Genomic DNA, 15,656 nt, shown 5'->3' with positions numbered 1-15,656 from the left:
CCCTTTGCCTCCCAGCTCTTTCCTCTATTTCCCTTGATTCTCCTCCTGTCGACCAGGGCTTCTTTGTTTGACACTAGAGCTCATGTTTTCTTCATAATACTGCATTTCCATAAAGTTTGGAAAGAAAAAATCTGAAAAGTAATTTGTAAGGATATGAAGTATCACATTTGACCATCACTTCTCTTCCTTTAAGGAACCTGTGGCACTGTCGGTGAGTGGTGACCTGGTAACCATAAGGTAGTTCAAACCCACAGCCACTCTGCTTCTGTGAAGATTCATACCCGGAGGGACCCTACACAGCGTTGCTGTGAGGCAGAATTGACTCTGTGGCTGTTGGTCAGTTTCTTTTTCTTTATTGAGGAAAAGGAAAGGTTTCCTTTTTCTGCAAAGCTAATTTGTTCTATCAGTTTTCACCCAAACTGTAAGTAAAACAAAACAAACAACAAGGGGCCCTTTCTTTGAAAAAAACTCATTGGCTAAATGATTTTTGACCAAAATTAATTTTGAACCAGAAAAAATCCAACAAAATTGACTTGAAATTTCTGCTCAGTTTTGAGATCATTTAGAAGGTGAAATTACAATGTTAGGTTTGTTCATTTATATAGCTTTACTACCCTGGAGCACAGGTTCCCAAACTTATTTGGCGTACTGTTCTGCTCCCTTTTCAGAAAAAAAACCCCAACAACAAAACGTACTCAGTGTCCCCCCAGGGCCCCCCTCACCCACCTCAGCAATGAAAAAAACTTGTACTCTAGCCCATAGCCCAGGATAAAGTGTAGGTATCTGCTTTTGCAGCCCTCTCTCGGATCATTCCAGGGCCCCTCCGAGCTGCTACTGCCCTCTGTGGCAAACGCTGCTCTAGAGGAAGAGCAGAGGCAGATTTTAGAGCTATAAACCGTACACGCACATAATTACATGCCTACTTTACACGCTAGGAATTTTCTGAAAACATTAGGTTTACCTGTGTGGTTTTCTTTTTTTTAATCTACATAATGATTTATGATATAAATCAAATTAAAAAAAAAAGCTGTACTTTTTTCTCTATTTCTGAAAATAAACCAAGGCTTAAGACTGGAGTTGTCATGGATAGTAAGCAAGTACTCAATAGCTTGTACTTTATAGTCTGTGGAGTTATTTATATGGTCCTATATGTAGTCATATCATCCTTTAAATACATTGTTATTTGTTTTAAAAACGTTGCTGTGTCAATTGTTCGTTGCTCCCCAGTGGATTCTAAGTCACAGAGACCAGTGGGTCCAGAGTGGAGAGAAGGGGCTCCCTCCGTAGGCTTTCACGCTGTGACATTGCAGGAGCAGGGCGCCAGGCCTGGCTGCTGGGATGTTGTTGGGTGGGCAAGATCATTCACCAGGCGGCTCGTAGTCAAGCACTTGACTGCGCCATCATGTTATCTTCTCATTAAAAAAGAAGTCTAAAATTGTTCAATTCCTGTAGCACATTTGGCAGGCAAGTTATATTAGAAAAACTGACCCGTAAGTCATTTTAAAATGAAGAAAAAAAATTTTGGACTGTGGATCTGATTTCCAAAAACATTTGTTAAAGAGGTATGGATAGCACTTCTTTATGTTTAACAATGCTACCATTTTATATTTAAATGTGATTTTTTTTTAGGAGTTACAGTAGGTGAAAGAGCCATTAGATATTAATGATCTCTATTTTGAAGTATGTGGTATAAATTTGCTCTGTAAATGTAAGGATTGGAAAACAGTTCATCTTCCTTGTATGCAATCATGATTTACTCATAATTTTGAAAATTGAATGCTTACAAAGTTTGGTTAAAAAGTTCAACTTGTAATACACATGCCTATGTGCTGCCCGTAGCAATTACAGGAATTTGTTCTTCATGGCAGAAATACTTTATTAGTTTCATTTATGAGAATGCAAAATACAGAGTTTCTATATGAGCTCTGGTGGGTAGTGATTATGTGTTTGGGTGCAATCCACATGGTTGGCAGTTTGAAACCACCAGCAGCTCTGAGGGAGAAGACTGGACTTTCTACTCCTGTGAACAGTTATAGTCTTGGAGACCGACAGGGTTGCTGTGAGTCGGCATTGACTCCATGGCGGTGAATTTGGTTATATGTAATATATAGATTTATTCCCCTCCCCTATATTTTTAGTTGATATGCTTGAAAGGGAAATTTAAAGCACTTGCCACCCCTCCCCCTTTCCTTTTTAGTTCTTGTAACTGGCTCATTGAGACGTATTTATCACCTGTAGTGTTATGAAGAAATGTCTAGGATTCCAGGGAGACTCGTAGAGACCCTGTGTACAATGGAAGGAAACACTGCCTGGGCCTGGATCATCCTCACAATGGCATGCTCACATTGCTCTTATGTTTCAGCCTGTTGTTGCATCCGCTCTGTCAGTCCATCTTGTTGAGGGTCTTCCTCCTCTTCCCCTCCCCACCATTTCTCTACCAAGCATGATATCCTTGTCTAGGGACTGGTCTCTTCTGAGAACACATCTAAAGTAGGTGAGGCAAAGTCTCACCATCTTCACCTCTAAGGAGCGTTATGGCTGCACTTATTACAAGACAGGTTTGTTTGTTCTTTTGCCATCCCATGGTACTTTTAATATTCTCCAACACCTAATTCTAGTGGAGTTGGGCTGCTAACCGCAAGGTCACCAGTTGGAACCCACCGACAGCTCGGCAGTTTAAAGATGAGGCTTTCTGCTCCTGTACTGATTTATGGCCTTGGAAACCCGAAGGAGCAGTTCTCTGCCCTCGAGGGTCACTGTGAGTCAGAACGGACTTGATGGCTGTCAGTTTAGGGTTTGAGTGTGACGATCGCCACAATGACTGAGGTGACTGGACCCATGTTCTGTCAACTGCTTGCAATGCATAGAAAAGTTTCCATCAACTTGTTTTTAATGGTAGATTATTTTTGGATGGTTAGTATTAATAAAAAAGTTGGGATTTAGTTTATTCACTTCACAAATCTGAGTGTATTTGATTTTGCTGGTCACTATAGCTAGCCTCTGAAACGTAGTTTTTTTTCTTTCTGCTACCTTTATTATCAGCAACATTTAATCCCCCATGATTATAGTTTTTAAAATGACAAGTGTAATATAACGTAAAGCCAAATAAAAATATAGCTCCCCAGTATGTGTATATGTATAAAATATTCTTTACATACATCTTAATATAAAATATTAATATACCTTACTTCTTGCTTTGAGTGATTAGAACTTTGGGAACAGTAAGTACTGATAAGAGATTATTAAACTTCTTTTCCTTTTGCTCATTATTAAGGAATTTGGCCTTGTCTAGCCATAACAATAAAGAGCCCTGGTGGCGTAGTGGCTAAGGCATTTTGCTGCCAACTCAAAGGCCAGTGGGTTGAAGCCGCCAGCTGCCCTGCTGGAGAAAAGATATGTCAGTCAGCTCCTGTACAGGTGGCAGACTAGGGCACGCTGGGGGGCAGCCCCGCCCCGCCCTGTAGGCTGAGTTGGAGTTGACTCAGCAGCATGCAACAACGTGGTAAACTTAACTTCTGTAGTTTTCCAGTAGCCCTCACACCCCCAAGTTCAAAAGCCCTCCTAAGTTGAAAACATCTGGTCCCACCTCAGAGATGCTGATTCAGTAAATTTACTGTGGAGATCAGAAATCTCCATTGTAAACTGTCATCTTGGGTATTTTGAGAAACAGGGAGCCAGAACACGCACATTTATTCGTATATATTAATTTTCTCAATTTAGAGGTAAAAACTTTTATTTTCTCTAATTTCTTAGACAAGCAGAGAGTACATCATAAAATGTGTCATTTGAAAATGTGGTTAAGTATACATGAATGAATACTTAGCATTATGCATCAGTAATTTTATTTAGTTTGAAGAGGGTTTGATATTGAATGTTATTTCATTTCAATATATGAGAAATATAAGCTATACCTATCTTATAGGTAGAAGTTATACTATTATTTATGTATGGTAGCAACAATAAAAAGGAGCCATAACTGTTTCTCTTGATGCTCTACAATAATATCTCTTTCTCAAAGGAGATAAGTTAAATCAGCATGTTAAGAAGAATTGTGTTTTAAATTTCCTTCACTCTGTATCACATACATCCTCCATCACAGTTCTGAGAAAAAGCTTTCAAGTGAATTTACAGAAATCACTAGGAATAGTACAAGTTTGGCTCAACTCGGTGTGAGGAGTCCATAGAAGTTCATGAGTTCATGGTGTGTTTTCTGGCTCCCTTCACCAAATTTGTCTTTTGTATCTTTTTGATATAATTTTATGAGTGAGAATTACTAATCTTTTGAAAGATAATAAATAGAACATACTTAACTTTTTTTCTCTGTTTCTGCTCTTTTAAAATTAGGAATCAAGTACTGGAAATGTTTGATCATGCTTATGGTAACTATATGGTAAGTAAAGAGCTTACTTTTATATGCCATATATATGAGTTGATTTGGGGGCACAGGGAGTTGGGAATTTTGAAACCTGAGTTAATAGCTTTTTTTTTTCATTTTAAGAAGTCTTCACTTGAAGGAAACAGTGTACATAAACTCACAGTATTCCTGTTATACTGGTTTCAGGGAATCCGTTTATTTAGTAGGTGAGAATACACTAACATTAAATTTTGAAACTTGAAAAGTTTCCTTTAATGTTTATATGGCTAGGTATTGTGGCTATAATAATGAATAAGAGCTTCTGACCTTAAGGGAAATAATTCTTCAAACTGAAGCAAAACAAATGCACAAGATTATTTTAAATATTTTGTGAAGAAACCAAAGGAGCCTTGGTGGCGTAAGGGTTAAGCACTGACTGCCAAGCAAGATCAGTCGTTAAAAGCCACCAGTCGATCCAAGGGAGAAGAGGCGAGGAAACCCTCTGGGACAGTTCTACTCTGTTTCGTACGGTCAGTAAGGGTCAGGATCAACTGACCGTCACACGGCAGTAACAACAGCCAGGAGGAAAACAATTGCATTATACAAGTGACAAGACTGTCACCCACCCCTTGCCCAACTTAGGTTCCAAAAGTAGATTTTGAGATGGAAATATATTTTGTTTTCTGAGTGTACTGCTCCATCTTGTTCTGAAGTGCTTCAGTGCTCAGGTGAAATAGCAAGCAAATTTGAGAGTTCAAAAGAAAGTTTTGCATGCAAATTTGTATAATTTGAGAGAGTTTAATTAAATTATTTTGATCATTCTTATAACTTTATTTTTGCTTCTTAAGACATATCAGTAGATTTTCTTTTATTTTTAGAGCCTACAAAATATGGTTGGGGAAAGTTTGGTAGAAAACTAACTTTAATTTATTCAGCTTTAAATAGTTTTCAAATTATTCTGGGGATCCGTTTTTTATTGTATGCTAACCAAAATAACTTTATATTAATGTCATTATCTTTATGAGTATTTTAGTGTATTGGCTATGTGCATTTTTAAACATTTTCTATATTTGATAATTCTTGTTCCCTTTTCTACACATTTTAAAAGCATGAATTGAGTTCTTAGTTAATGTTTTTAGAATTTGACAGTGATGAAGCTTTGGGTATTTTTAGTTCAATTGAAAATTTTTAATTGGAAGTTTAGTTTTAAACTCAAGAATCTCAAGACCCTAACCTTCACCTTAATATTTTTTTCAATTTCCTTAAACCCTGGTTGATTCCATTTGGGCAAATGATATGAGGGGGGGTACTCAAAGAACCACAAAAAAGCTCCAGTGGTGTGAATTTTTTGGGCTACATCCAGTGACGTTCTCTCTGGTCACAGTACAGTTTTTCATGAAAGCAGTTTTGCTTGAACCTTGTTTTTTTGTAATGGCTGACTAAAGAGAACAGCGTGCAGCTGTGAAATTGTGTTTCCTACTCAGGGGAAAATGCCTCAGAAACTGTTGTGATGTTGAGCATAGCTTACAAGGACAGTGCTGTGGGAAAAACTCAAGTGTACGAGTGGTTTTCTCATTTCAGAAAAGGTGAAATATCGATTGATGACATACCTCGTTCTGTATGTCCGTCATCTTCCTAAGTAGATAAAAATATCCACTCATAGTGTATTTGGAGTTCGTTCTACCAGATCAGACTGTTAATCAAGCTTTCTATTTAGAAGTTCTGAAAAGATTGCGTAACAGTATGTGACAAAAAAGACCTGTTTTTTTGCAAAAAACAGCATGCCTCTATTGTCCCATGCACCTTTCCCACCTGATCTCTCCCTGCGACTTCTTTTTGTTTCTGTCAATGAAGAGGGACATGAAAGGACAGTGATTTGACCACATAGAAGAAGTGAAGAAAGAAAAACAAGGGATGTGCTGTCAGGCAAAAAGAGGAGTTTGAAAAATGTGTCCAAAAATGGAATCACAGAGTTGACAAATGTGTTAAACATAATGGAGAGTACTTTGAAGGTGATAAGGTTGTTTTGTAAAAAAATTGAAATACATAGCTTTGAAAAAAATCTGGTTCTTTTTTTGGGTACCCCCTTGTAGTTTATCAGATCTGGGCTGATGTTTTTGAAATGGCCAAGTAGATGTATTCTACTTTCTCAAACCATATCTTATAGTTATCTCACAAATACATGTGGTTCCAAAGTCAAATACAGCGGTCCATACCTGGACCAGCTCCATTCCTCTTGCTCTGAGTAGAATACGATATTTACAAAACACAGCATCTTTATATCTTGCCGCTTAAAAGGGATAAACAGCAGAACATATTTTTACTACATATTTTTCCCCTATGATAGAGTATGCTTAATCACATAATGCATCCGTGGCAGCAGGTTCCTGGAGCACCCCTCATAGGTCTTCCGGCCCAGTTCCTTTTGGAATCTAACTGACTTACAGCTGCAGTTTACTATGTAGGAGAGCTAAGGGAGAAAGATTTCAGCTCCAAAGATTGGAAACCATAGAATTAGCATCCTCTCCTGTTTTCCTTTGAGGTCACACCCAACTGTTATCTACTGTAATGCATATTTTATAATGTTAACTATTTTACAATGTAAGTGACTCACACATACTTGTGCTAGCTTAATCTATGTGAAGTTTGTAGCCCAAGAGTTAGTGTAGAATTCACACTTCAAGTTCTTAATTAACATGACATAGTCCTCAAATATTAAGCAGAATCCAGGTGCCTTGTATTTCAACTACCAAAGGTCAGTTGAAAATGTTTTCTAGTTGCTATACACAGAAACACTATTGACTTGCTGTACAGTGAAGGTTTATTGGTTTTGAAGTTAGCTTGATATTTGTTTGCCCTGGTAGTGTCCTGGGTTACTTGGTGTGCTGCTAATTGCAAGGTCAGTAGTTCAAAACCACCAGTTTTTCCTTGGGAGAAAGATGAGGCTTTCTGCTCCCATAAAGATTTACACTCTGAAACCCAAGGGGCATTTAGCAACTCAGTAGTGTTTCTGTGCTATGGGGTTGCTATGAATTGGAATCAACTTAATGGCAGTGAGTTTATTTTTATATTTATCTCTACTGTTTATTAGCTTGGACCCTAACCCCATTATTTCACCTCTCTGAGCATTGCATCCTAGTGTAAAATAAGAATGACTTCAATGGGCAAAGATTCCTGGTGGCACAGCAGTTCAGCACTTAGCTGCTCACAGAAGGGTTGGTGGTTCAACCCCCCAGTGGCTCCTCAGGAGAAAGCCTTGAAAATCTGCTCCCCTAAAGCTTGTTAGAAAACTGTATAGGGCAACATGGCAGATGGAGAGTTCTGAGAGATTTTTAGTCAATTTTGGGGTGTAGAAATCCACTTCACTGTATAGTCAACTGCTTGGCTAAAATGTAAAATACTTGACGCATGATAGGCTTTAATAGGTATTCAAGGCTTTCCACATCTCTTTACTGGTTCTTTCTAACATTCTTGCGTCTAGTCTGTGACTAGAACAATTGCTTGTAACTTTCCTGGTTCCTTGGAAAACGATTGTGTTTTCCAAAACAGGCAATGGGATATAGTTAAGAGCAGAAATTCTGGAAATAGAGAACAGCCTGCACGGGGATTTCATGACTTGGCTCTCTTAGCAGTGAGGTGACAATGGAAAGTTACCTAATCTCCCTGAGCTCGCTTCCTTATGTCTGTGAAAGTAGATAGATAATGGTTTGCCTGTCTTCCACTTGTTGTAGGGACCAAATACGTCATTTAAGTTCATAGAACTAGTGCTTGGTAACTAGGAAAGACTGTAAGAGTTGATTCCTATTACTGCTAATGCCAGTATTGCTACTCGTTTTCTATTTGAGAATGAAATTGCCCTAGTTTCATGTAGGCTTCATTAGGACGCGTTTCCCAGGTTGTACATAGAAATTCATCAAAGTGTGGACATTTTTTCCTGTTCTGGTGTATGCCCTCTGAACTTTTTTTCTTTCTTATTTCTGAATTCAGAGTTTTTATTATTATTCATAGCACTGCATTGTCAGCTTTAGGTGAATCACTTCATCTCCATTCTTAGAGTTAGACAGATAGTGACTTTCTGATTTTATCAACCTCTGTATTGGCATAACTCTTAGCATTTTGACAACTGTGTTTGGCAGATTGGCCAATCTCTAGTTCCAATCAGACTGCACAAGTCACCCACAGTGAAGGGCACAGGTGGCTTTCTCTTCCCCAAATAACATGAAATGTGATGTTTGTTTTTGGCCTTTCTTGTGTGACCTTACTTAACCCAAGACCACAGCTACTTTAGACCCTCCTTTGGCATGTGTTCTTTATCTGTGCCGAGGTCAGTTTTCAGATCAGTTTGGAATGCAAAATGACAAGTATTTGGGCCACCTGGATACAGAACCTTCTTTTGATTTGAATCTGTGATCTTATCTTTGTCTCCCAATTTCTTCCTGTCTACTATAGACAACTCAAAATATACTAGTAAACAAAAACTGTACTTTAGTGGAGCGCTGCATATTAAAAATAAACTTGAATAGAGTTGGTAGGCATGATTTCCTTTAACTTCTAGGGTCATACCTAATAATCAAGTATAAACGTGGTTTTGTGACAGCACAGTTCAAATGAGACAGTTGTGGTGGCATGTCTTCTCGTCCATTCTGACTCTGTGATGCTGTAGGGCAGAGCAGAACTGCAGTTCTGGCCCCGCCCACCCAAAATAGGGTCTCCTCGGCTGTAAGTCTTTGTGGAGGCTCTCCAGATCTCCAAATAAGCAGGGGTTGGGTCTTTATTGTTTAAACCAAAGGAATTGTTTTAAAATAGAAGATCCTTTGGATTTCTAGATTTACATATTTTCTTAGTAAAACTTCTTTTCTCTTTTTAAATAGTTATTCATCAAAAGGAATAATTCTAAACAAAGTAGTGTAGAAGTGGGACAAATGGCTTTTATATATGACTCTGTGTAGACCTTATGGGAATGTCTACTTTGTGTTAGCCATTGTTCCTTGCCCTTTAAGAGCATGCTAAAACTCTGTCAAAATTGCATAAGAACTTCTATGGTATTCGTTCATTGCTTAATAATCAGACTGGGATACTCAGAAAAGGATTTTAACCCAGTAGTAGTAGGTCTTTTTGTTTACTCATAATTAGAATATATTGCCATTGAGTTGGGTACAACTCATAGTGTGTCAGAGTAGACCTGTGCTTCATAGCATTTTCAGTGCCTGCTATTTTGGATGTAGATTTCCAGGCACCTAGATACCTTTCTGTGGCTGGACTCACACTTCCAACCTTTCAGTTAGCAACCATGCACTGTAACTGTTTGCATCACACAAGAACTTCTATTTAATCAGTGTTATTGAAGTGTACTGTGCTTTTTTTGCAAAAAGCATCCCTATGTACATGATATACCCATATATAGAATGCATGGAAATACTGTATAAACTCAAGTATAAGCCGAATTTTTTCAGCACATTTTTAATGCAATTTTTGTCATAAAATTAGGTGCCTCGGTTGATATTCGGGTCGGCTTATACTTGAGTATATATGGTAATGAAACTCAGTAAAACAGGTCAGGCCTAATATGTTTTATTTTTGTAAAAATGTGATAATTTACAAAAAGAGGTAAAGTTCCAATTTTAGGTATATAATTTTCAGTTTTAACAAATGTGTACGTTGGAATCAACTTACTGGCAGTGAGTTTGGGTTTTTTGAAAACAGTTGTTAATCCATTACTACAATCATGAGTCAGAACATTCCTATAAAGCTCCAAAAGTTTACTTTCATCAATTTGTTCTTCCCACTATTGGCTCAGCAACCATTCCTTTGTGTTCTGGCACTACAGTTTTCTAGGGTTTCATATAAAGGCTACCATACAGTACAGACTGTTGATAAATATTCTGTAGGCTCTTTCATTTAGCATGATGCTTTTAGGCTTTATCGTGGTTGTTAGATATATTAGTAGTTTGTTTAATGCTTAGTAATATTCAGCTGATTTTTTAGCACACAATTTACTTTTCCATTCATCATTTGGCTTGTTTCTGGTTTGGAGCTTTGAACATATGAATCGTTTTTTGTCATCTTATGTTTTCATATGTTTACCACCTAGAAATGAGTCCACAGCTGGGCCGTATGGTCAGTATGACTTTAACTTTAGAGAAATTGCCAAACTTTCCTAAAGTGGCTATAACATTTTGCATCTTCCACCAGCAGTGTATCAATATTTACTTTTTATTGAATACTTTGTATTTTTATCCATTTTAATTTTAATCATCTAGTTATTTAACCAGTTTAGATATTTTAGGTGCTCATTTAGTTCAGTGGTACGTGCTCAGCACCTAACTAAAAAGTTGGCATTCTGCTTCCATAAAGCTTTAAAACCTTGGAGCCATCTGGAGCCGTTTTAACTCGAGCCCTGGTGATGTAGGGCTTACCGTGTGGCCTGCAATTCGCATGGTTGGCAGTTTGAAACCTGGTGAGAGGAAGAATGGGCTTTCTGCTTCCATAAACAGCTGCACTCTTGAAGGAAGCCCACAGGGTGTCGCTCTAAGTCGGCTCGACTCCCCGGCGGAGAGAGAGTGATAGGATTGCTAGGAGCCCCGGTGGCTTAGTGGTTGCACTTTTGGCTGCGATCGATCTGCAAAGTCAGTGGTTAGAAACCACCAGCTGCTCTGCCGGAGAAAAACGGGGCTTTCTGATCCCATAAGCAATTACAGTCCTTCTTTCTAACCTGTCCTGAGAGTGTTTCTGTGAGTCAGCATTGACGCGATGGCGGTGACCATCGAATTGCTGAGTCATACCTGAATCAGTGTAGTGGATGTTTAGTGATAGTGCATTTTTATTTTCCTGATGAAGTTGTATTTCCATGATTTTATTTATTATTTGTATAATCCAGATATCGGTCATTTTACGCATATGTTTTGCAGACTTTTTCTTATTTTTAATTTTCTTGAGTATTTTTTGATACAATGTTTTAAGTTGGGATCAAATCTAATTTATGATTTTTGTTCTTTTATGACTCATCGTTTTATATCCTGCCTAAAAATAATTGGCATAGCCTAGGGTCACAAAGATTTTTTTCTTGATATTTTATAGTTTCAGCTTGTTCACTTAGATCTATAGCCAATTTTGAGTTGACTTTGCATGTGGTGCAAGGTAAGGGTTGGTTTTCACTGTTTTCTAGGTGAATATTCAACTATTCCTGAAGTTTTTAATTGAAAAGAATATACTTTTCCTTTTGAACTACTTTGCGACCATTGTAAAAAAAAAAATCAATTGACTGTTTCTTCCTGAACTTCTTCCTTTTTAGATTCTGTTCATCTAAATACATAATCTTTGTATTGGCTCCACTTTGTCTTGATTACTGTTACATCACAGTAAGTCCTGAAAATCAGACACTGCAAGCCCTTGTTTTGCTCTCCTTTTTCAAAATTACTTTACTTATTCTAGGTTCTTCTGCCGTAAGTTTGGATGTGATTACCAGATTCTATAAAACAGCCCACTGTGCTATTGCTTGGGATTAAGGTGCATCTGTAGATCACTTCAGGAAAATTGAATACTGGCTTTTCCAACCCACGGTCTTGGTATCATTGTCCACTTACTGAGTTCTTATTTATTGTCTCTTAGCAATGTTTTATAGTTTCTAATATATTGATCTTGCACATCTTTTGTTAAGTGTATCCTTAATATTTCATTTTTTTCATGTTTCTGAAGCATAGTCTTCCAAATTTTCAATTGTTATGTAGAAATATGAGAAGCATTTATGTATTGTTTTCTTATCCTGTAAACTTGCTAAACTCATTTTTTTTCTAGTAGCCTTTCTATAGAGACCTAAGGATTTTCGACACAGAACAATCATGTCATCTGAAAACAAGAGAGTTGTGCTTCTACCGTTCCAGTCTACATATCTCATTTCTTTTCTTGCCTGTTGTGGTGTCTAAGTCGCCTAATATTACATTTAATAGAAGTGATGAGATCCTTGTCTTGCTTCTAATTTTAGGGAGAAAGCAATTAGTTTTCCATTATTAAGTATGAATTTAGCCGCTACTTGTTGTAGCTGGGATTTATCAGGTTGAGTTCCTTTCTTTTCTTAGTTTGCTGAGGGTTTTCAGCATGGAGGGATATTGACAGCGGATGGTGTAAGATATGAAAGTAATAAAATATGAAAGTATAATAATTTATAATTTATCAAAGGTTCATGAGGGTGGGCGGGTGGGCGAGGGAGGGGAAAAAGGAGCTGATGCCTAGGGCTCAAGTAGAAAAAATGTTTTGAAAAGGATGATGGCAACATATGTACACAAAGGTACTTGACACATGGATGTATGGATTTTAATAAGAGCTGTAAGAGCCCTCTATAAAATGCTTTATTAAATTTTTTTAAATGAAAGGGTATTGAATATTTCAAAAGCCTTTTTCTTCATATTGAAATGATCTTTAAAAATATGTTAACATAATAGCAAGGCATTATTTAATTATAACATATTTATAATTTATTTAATATAGCATTATTTCACAAAGCATTCCTCGCTAAGTTCAATGGACTAAAATCAAATTGAATAAGATAATATTGAAGAGTTTAGAAACCTTTGTTTCCACCAAACTTACAACAGGTTATATTAAAAGTGTATTCATCGATGATTAATTAAAAATTTGGTGAACAACAGCATTTTTGTTACTTATTCCTCACTGTTGAGAAGCATTCAATAAAATACCAAACGGGCTTCAAAAAGTTCATGGAAAAATTCCATGTTTTTAAAATTCTATTTTCTTCTTCTTTTTTCTTTTAATCATTTTATTGGGGGCTCAAACAACTTTTACCACAATCCTACATCCATCCATTGTCTGTCAAGCACATTTGTACATTTGTTGCCATCATCATTCTTAAAACATTTGCTTTCTGCTTGAGCCCTTGGTATCAGCTCCTCATTTTCCCCCCTTTTAATTCTATTTTCATATGAACTTTTTGAAGCTTCCTTGTATGCTTCCTAAAACCAAAAAAAAAAAGGTTTGGTGTTGGGAGTTGAGTCTCCGGTGTGATAGTTTTGAGAAGTGGAACCCTAAGCAACTGAAAGACCGATTGATAAATGTCTAAGAATGGGGAATGAAGGGAACAGGAAACTGGCTTGGAGGAGTGAAAAGAGATGTGATTAATTTACAAGTTGAATAGAAATTAGCGTATGCTATCAGTAATTAGCATGTGAGATAGATGATTTTCTTTAGAGGACTTCTTTAGTTGTTGTTTTGTAAAGGAAGAACTTCCCTGCCTCAAGGAAGATCAATGTTTAACAGTGAAGGTCTGGAATATAACATTTACAATGCATATAACTCTGCTAGAAATTAGGTTTCAAATTTTTCATAAATCATTTTATTGATTAATGCTTAGTGCAATATGTTTAATGTGATGAATGTTGCCTCTGCTTAGTTGTGAAATTAGTTATACTATGACATCAGTTTTTAATGCTCCATTGACTGTAGTGTTTGCCCCCGAGTTAGGATACTACATATTCCCAATACACTTAGAGTTTGATGTGGAACAATTATTATTCTTTAAAAAGATTTTTGGTTGAACTCTTTTGCTTATAGCTACACATATGTTCTGTTTAATTTATATTGGACTCTTTTCACCTGAGTTTTATTTCTGATTGATAATTGTTAGATGCTTGTAATACTCTGAGTCACATTAATGGGGTTCGTTTATTCCTATGTGTGGTAATACATTGGAAAGAGGGAAGTGTTACCGTCTTCAGTTGAAACCCCCTACAGCTATTTACTTGCCACATAAGCACTGCACTGGGTTTATGCAAACCAACTGTTGCTTGCTTTGTGGTTAACCTGAAGAAAAGGCTATGGTTTTATTTTTATCCTTAATCTTGAAACAAGGTGGGGTGGGGAGAGTATTTTTACAACTGGTTTAAAGTGCCTCTATTTGATTATTCTGGTTTCAGTTGCTATTAGGTGTTTTTTTTTTCCCTTCTCTGGATAAACTCAGGTTAGATTTGAGACAAAGGTGTTTGTACATATGTGTTTTGCGAAACTCTGAAAGTTTCTAAATACACAGTTGTAGCCTTTAGTGCTTTAAGATCTCTGGTGGTGTTGTGCATTACCTGTCGGGGACTGCTAACTTCAAGGAGAGAGATGAGGCTCTGTGCTTCTGAAAGGTTTCCTGTCTTGGGAACCCAGGGGCAGTTCTCGGCCCTACAAGGTAGCTGGGAGTCAGAAGTGACGTGATGGCAGTGAGACTGAAAGTTGCTACTTTTTATTTTCCTTGACCTTTATTTTTCTTAATCGCTTCTTGTTGGCCACGTGTACATATGTTGTCATCATCTTTTTCAAAACATTTTCTTTCTACTTGAGCCCCTGGCATCAGCTCCTCATTTCTCCCCCTTCTTCCCCCATGCCTCCTTAATAATTTATCAATTCTTCTTTTTTTTTTCTTCATGTCTTACACTAACTGCTAGCTCACTTCATCCACTTTTTGCTGTCCGTCTCCCTGGAATGGGGTTCCCCCGCCCCTTACCCTCCTTTTGTCACTGCTCCTCTTATTGGTCCTGAGGGGTTTATCTGTCCTGGATTTCCTGTGTTGTTAGCTCTTATCTGTACCAGTGTACATGTTCTGGTCTAGCCAGATTTGTAAGATAGAATTGGGGTTGTGGTAATGGGGGGTGAGGAGGAAGCATGAAAGAACTAGAGGAACGTTGTGTGTTTCATTGGTGCTAAAGTGCACCCTGACTGGCCCTTTTGTTCCTTGTGGTCCTTATGACAGGGGATGTCCAGTTGACTACTGATGGGCTTTGAGTCTCCACTTTGCCGCCCCTCTAGTTCCCATTGATATGCTTTTTGTTTGTTTTGTTTTGGGTCTTTGATGCCTGATACCTGATCCTATCGGCACCTCATGATCACACAGGCTGGTGTGCTTCTTCCATGTGGGCATTGTTTCTTCTCAGCTAGATGGCCACTTGTTTATCTTGAAGCCTTTAAGACCCCAGACTCTATATCTTTTGATAGAGGGCACCATCAGCTTTCTTCACCACATTTGCTTATGTACCCATTTTGTCTTCAGTGATTGTGTCAGGGAAGGTGAACATCACAAAGTGTCGTGTTAGTAGAACAAATTGTTCTTGTGTTGAGGGAGTACTTGAGTGAAGGTCCAATGTGTATCTGCCACCATACCACTTTATAAATAAATATATGTATATAGCTCTAGTCCCCTGTCATTGTGGTTGGCCATATTTTTTTATTTTTTTTTAAAAAAACATTTTATTAGGGGCTCTTACAACTGTTATCCCAATCCATACACACATCAATTGTGTAAAGCGCATTT

The 15,656-nt window shown here is 37.5% G+C and overlaps 1 protein-coding gene across 7 annotated transcripts in view; it reads left to right on the top strand.

The window, feature by feature from the left end:
• EDEM3 (ER degradation enhancing alpha-mannosidase like protein 3) overlaps nucleotides 1-15,656 on the top strand; it is an 85,372-nt gene that overhangs the window by 4,094 nt on the left and 65,622 nt on the right. For all 7 annotated transcript variants that reach the window (XM_004706675.2, XM_045297969.1, XM_045297968.1 and 4 more), the window contains exon 2: nucleotides 4,345-4,390. In XM_004706675.2, coding sequence (XP_004706732.1) covers nucleotides 4,345-4,390 — 46 coding nt within the window. The remainder of the gene's footprint in view (nucleotides 1-4,344; nucleotides 4,391-15,656) is intronic.

This window comes from Echinops telfairi, unplaced genomic scaffold (genome assembly GCF_000313985.2).
Source record: "Echinops telfairi isolate 266 unplaced genomic scaffold, ASM31398v2 ScPeMD7_7424;HRSCAF=8462, whole genome shotgun sequence".
Classification (NCBI taxonomy): domain Eukaryota; kingdom Metazoa; phylum Chordata; class Mammalia; order Afrosoricida; family Tenrecidae; genus Echinops; species Echinops telfairi.
This window is presented reverse-complemented; position numbering and strand designations above follow the sequence as displayed.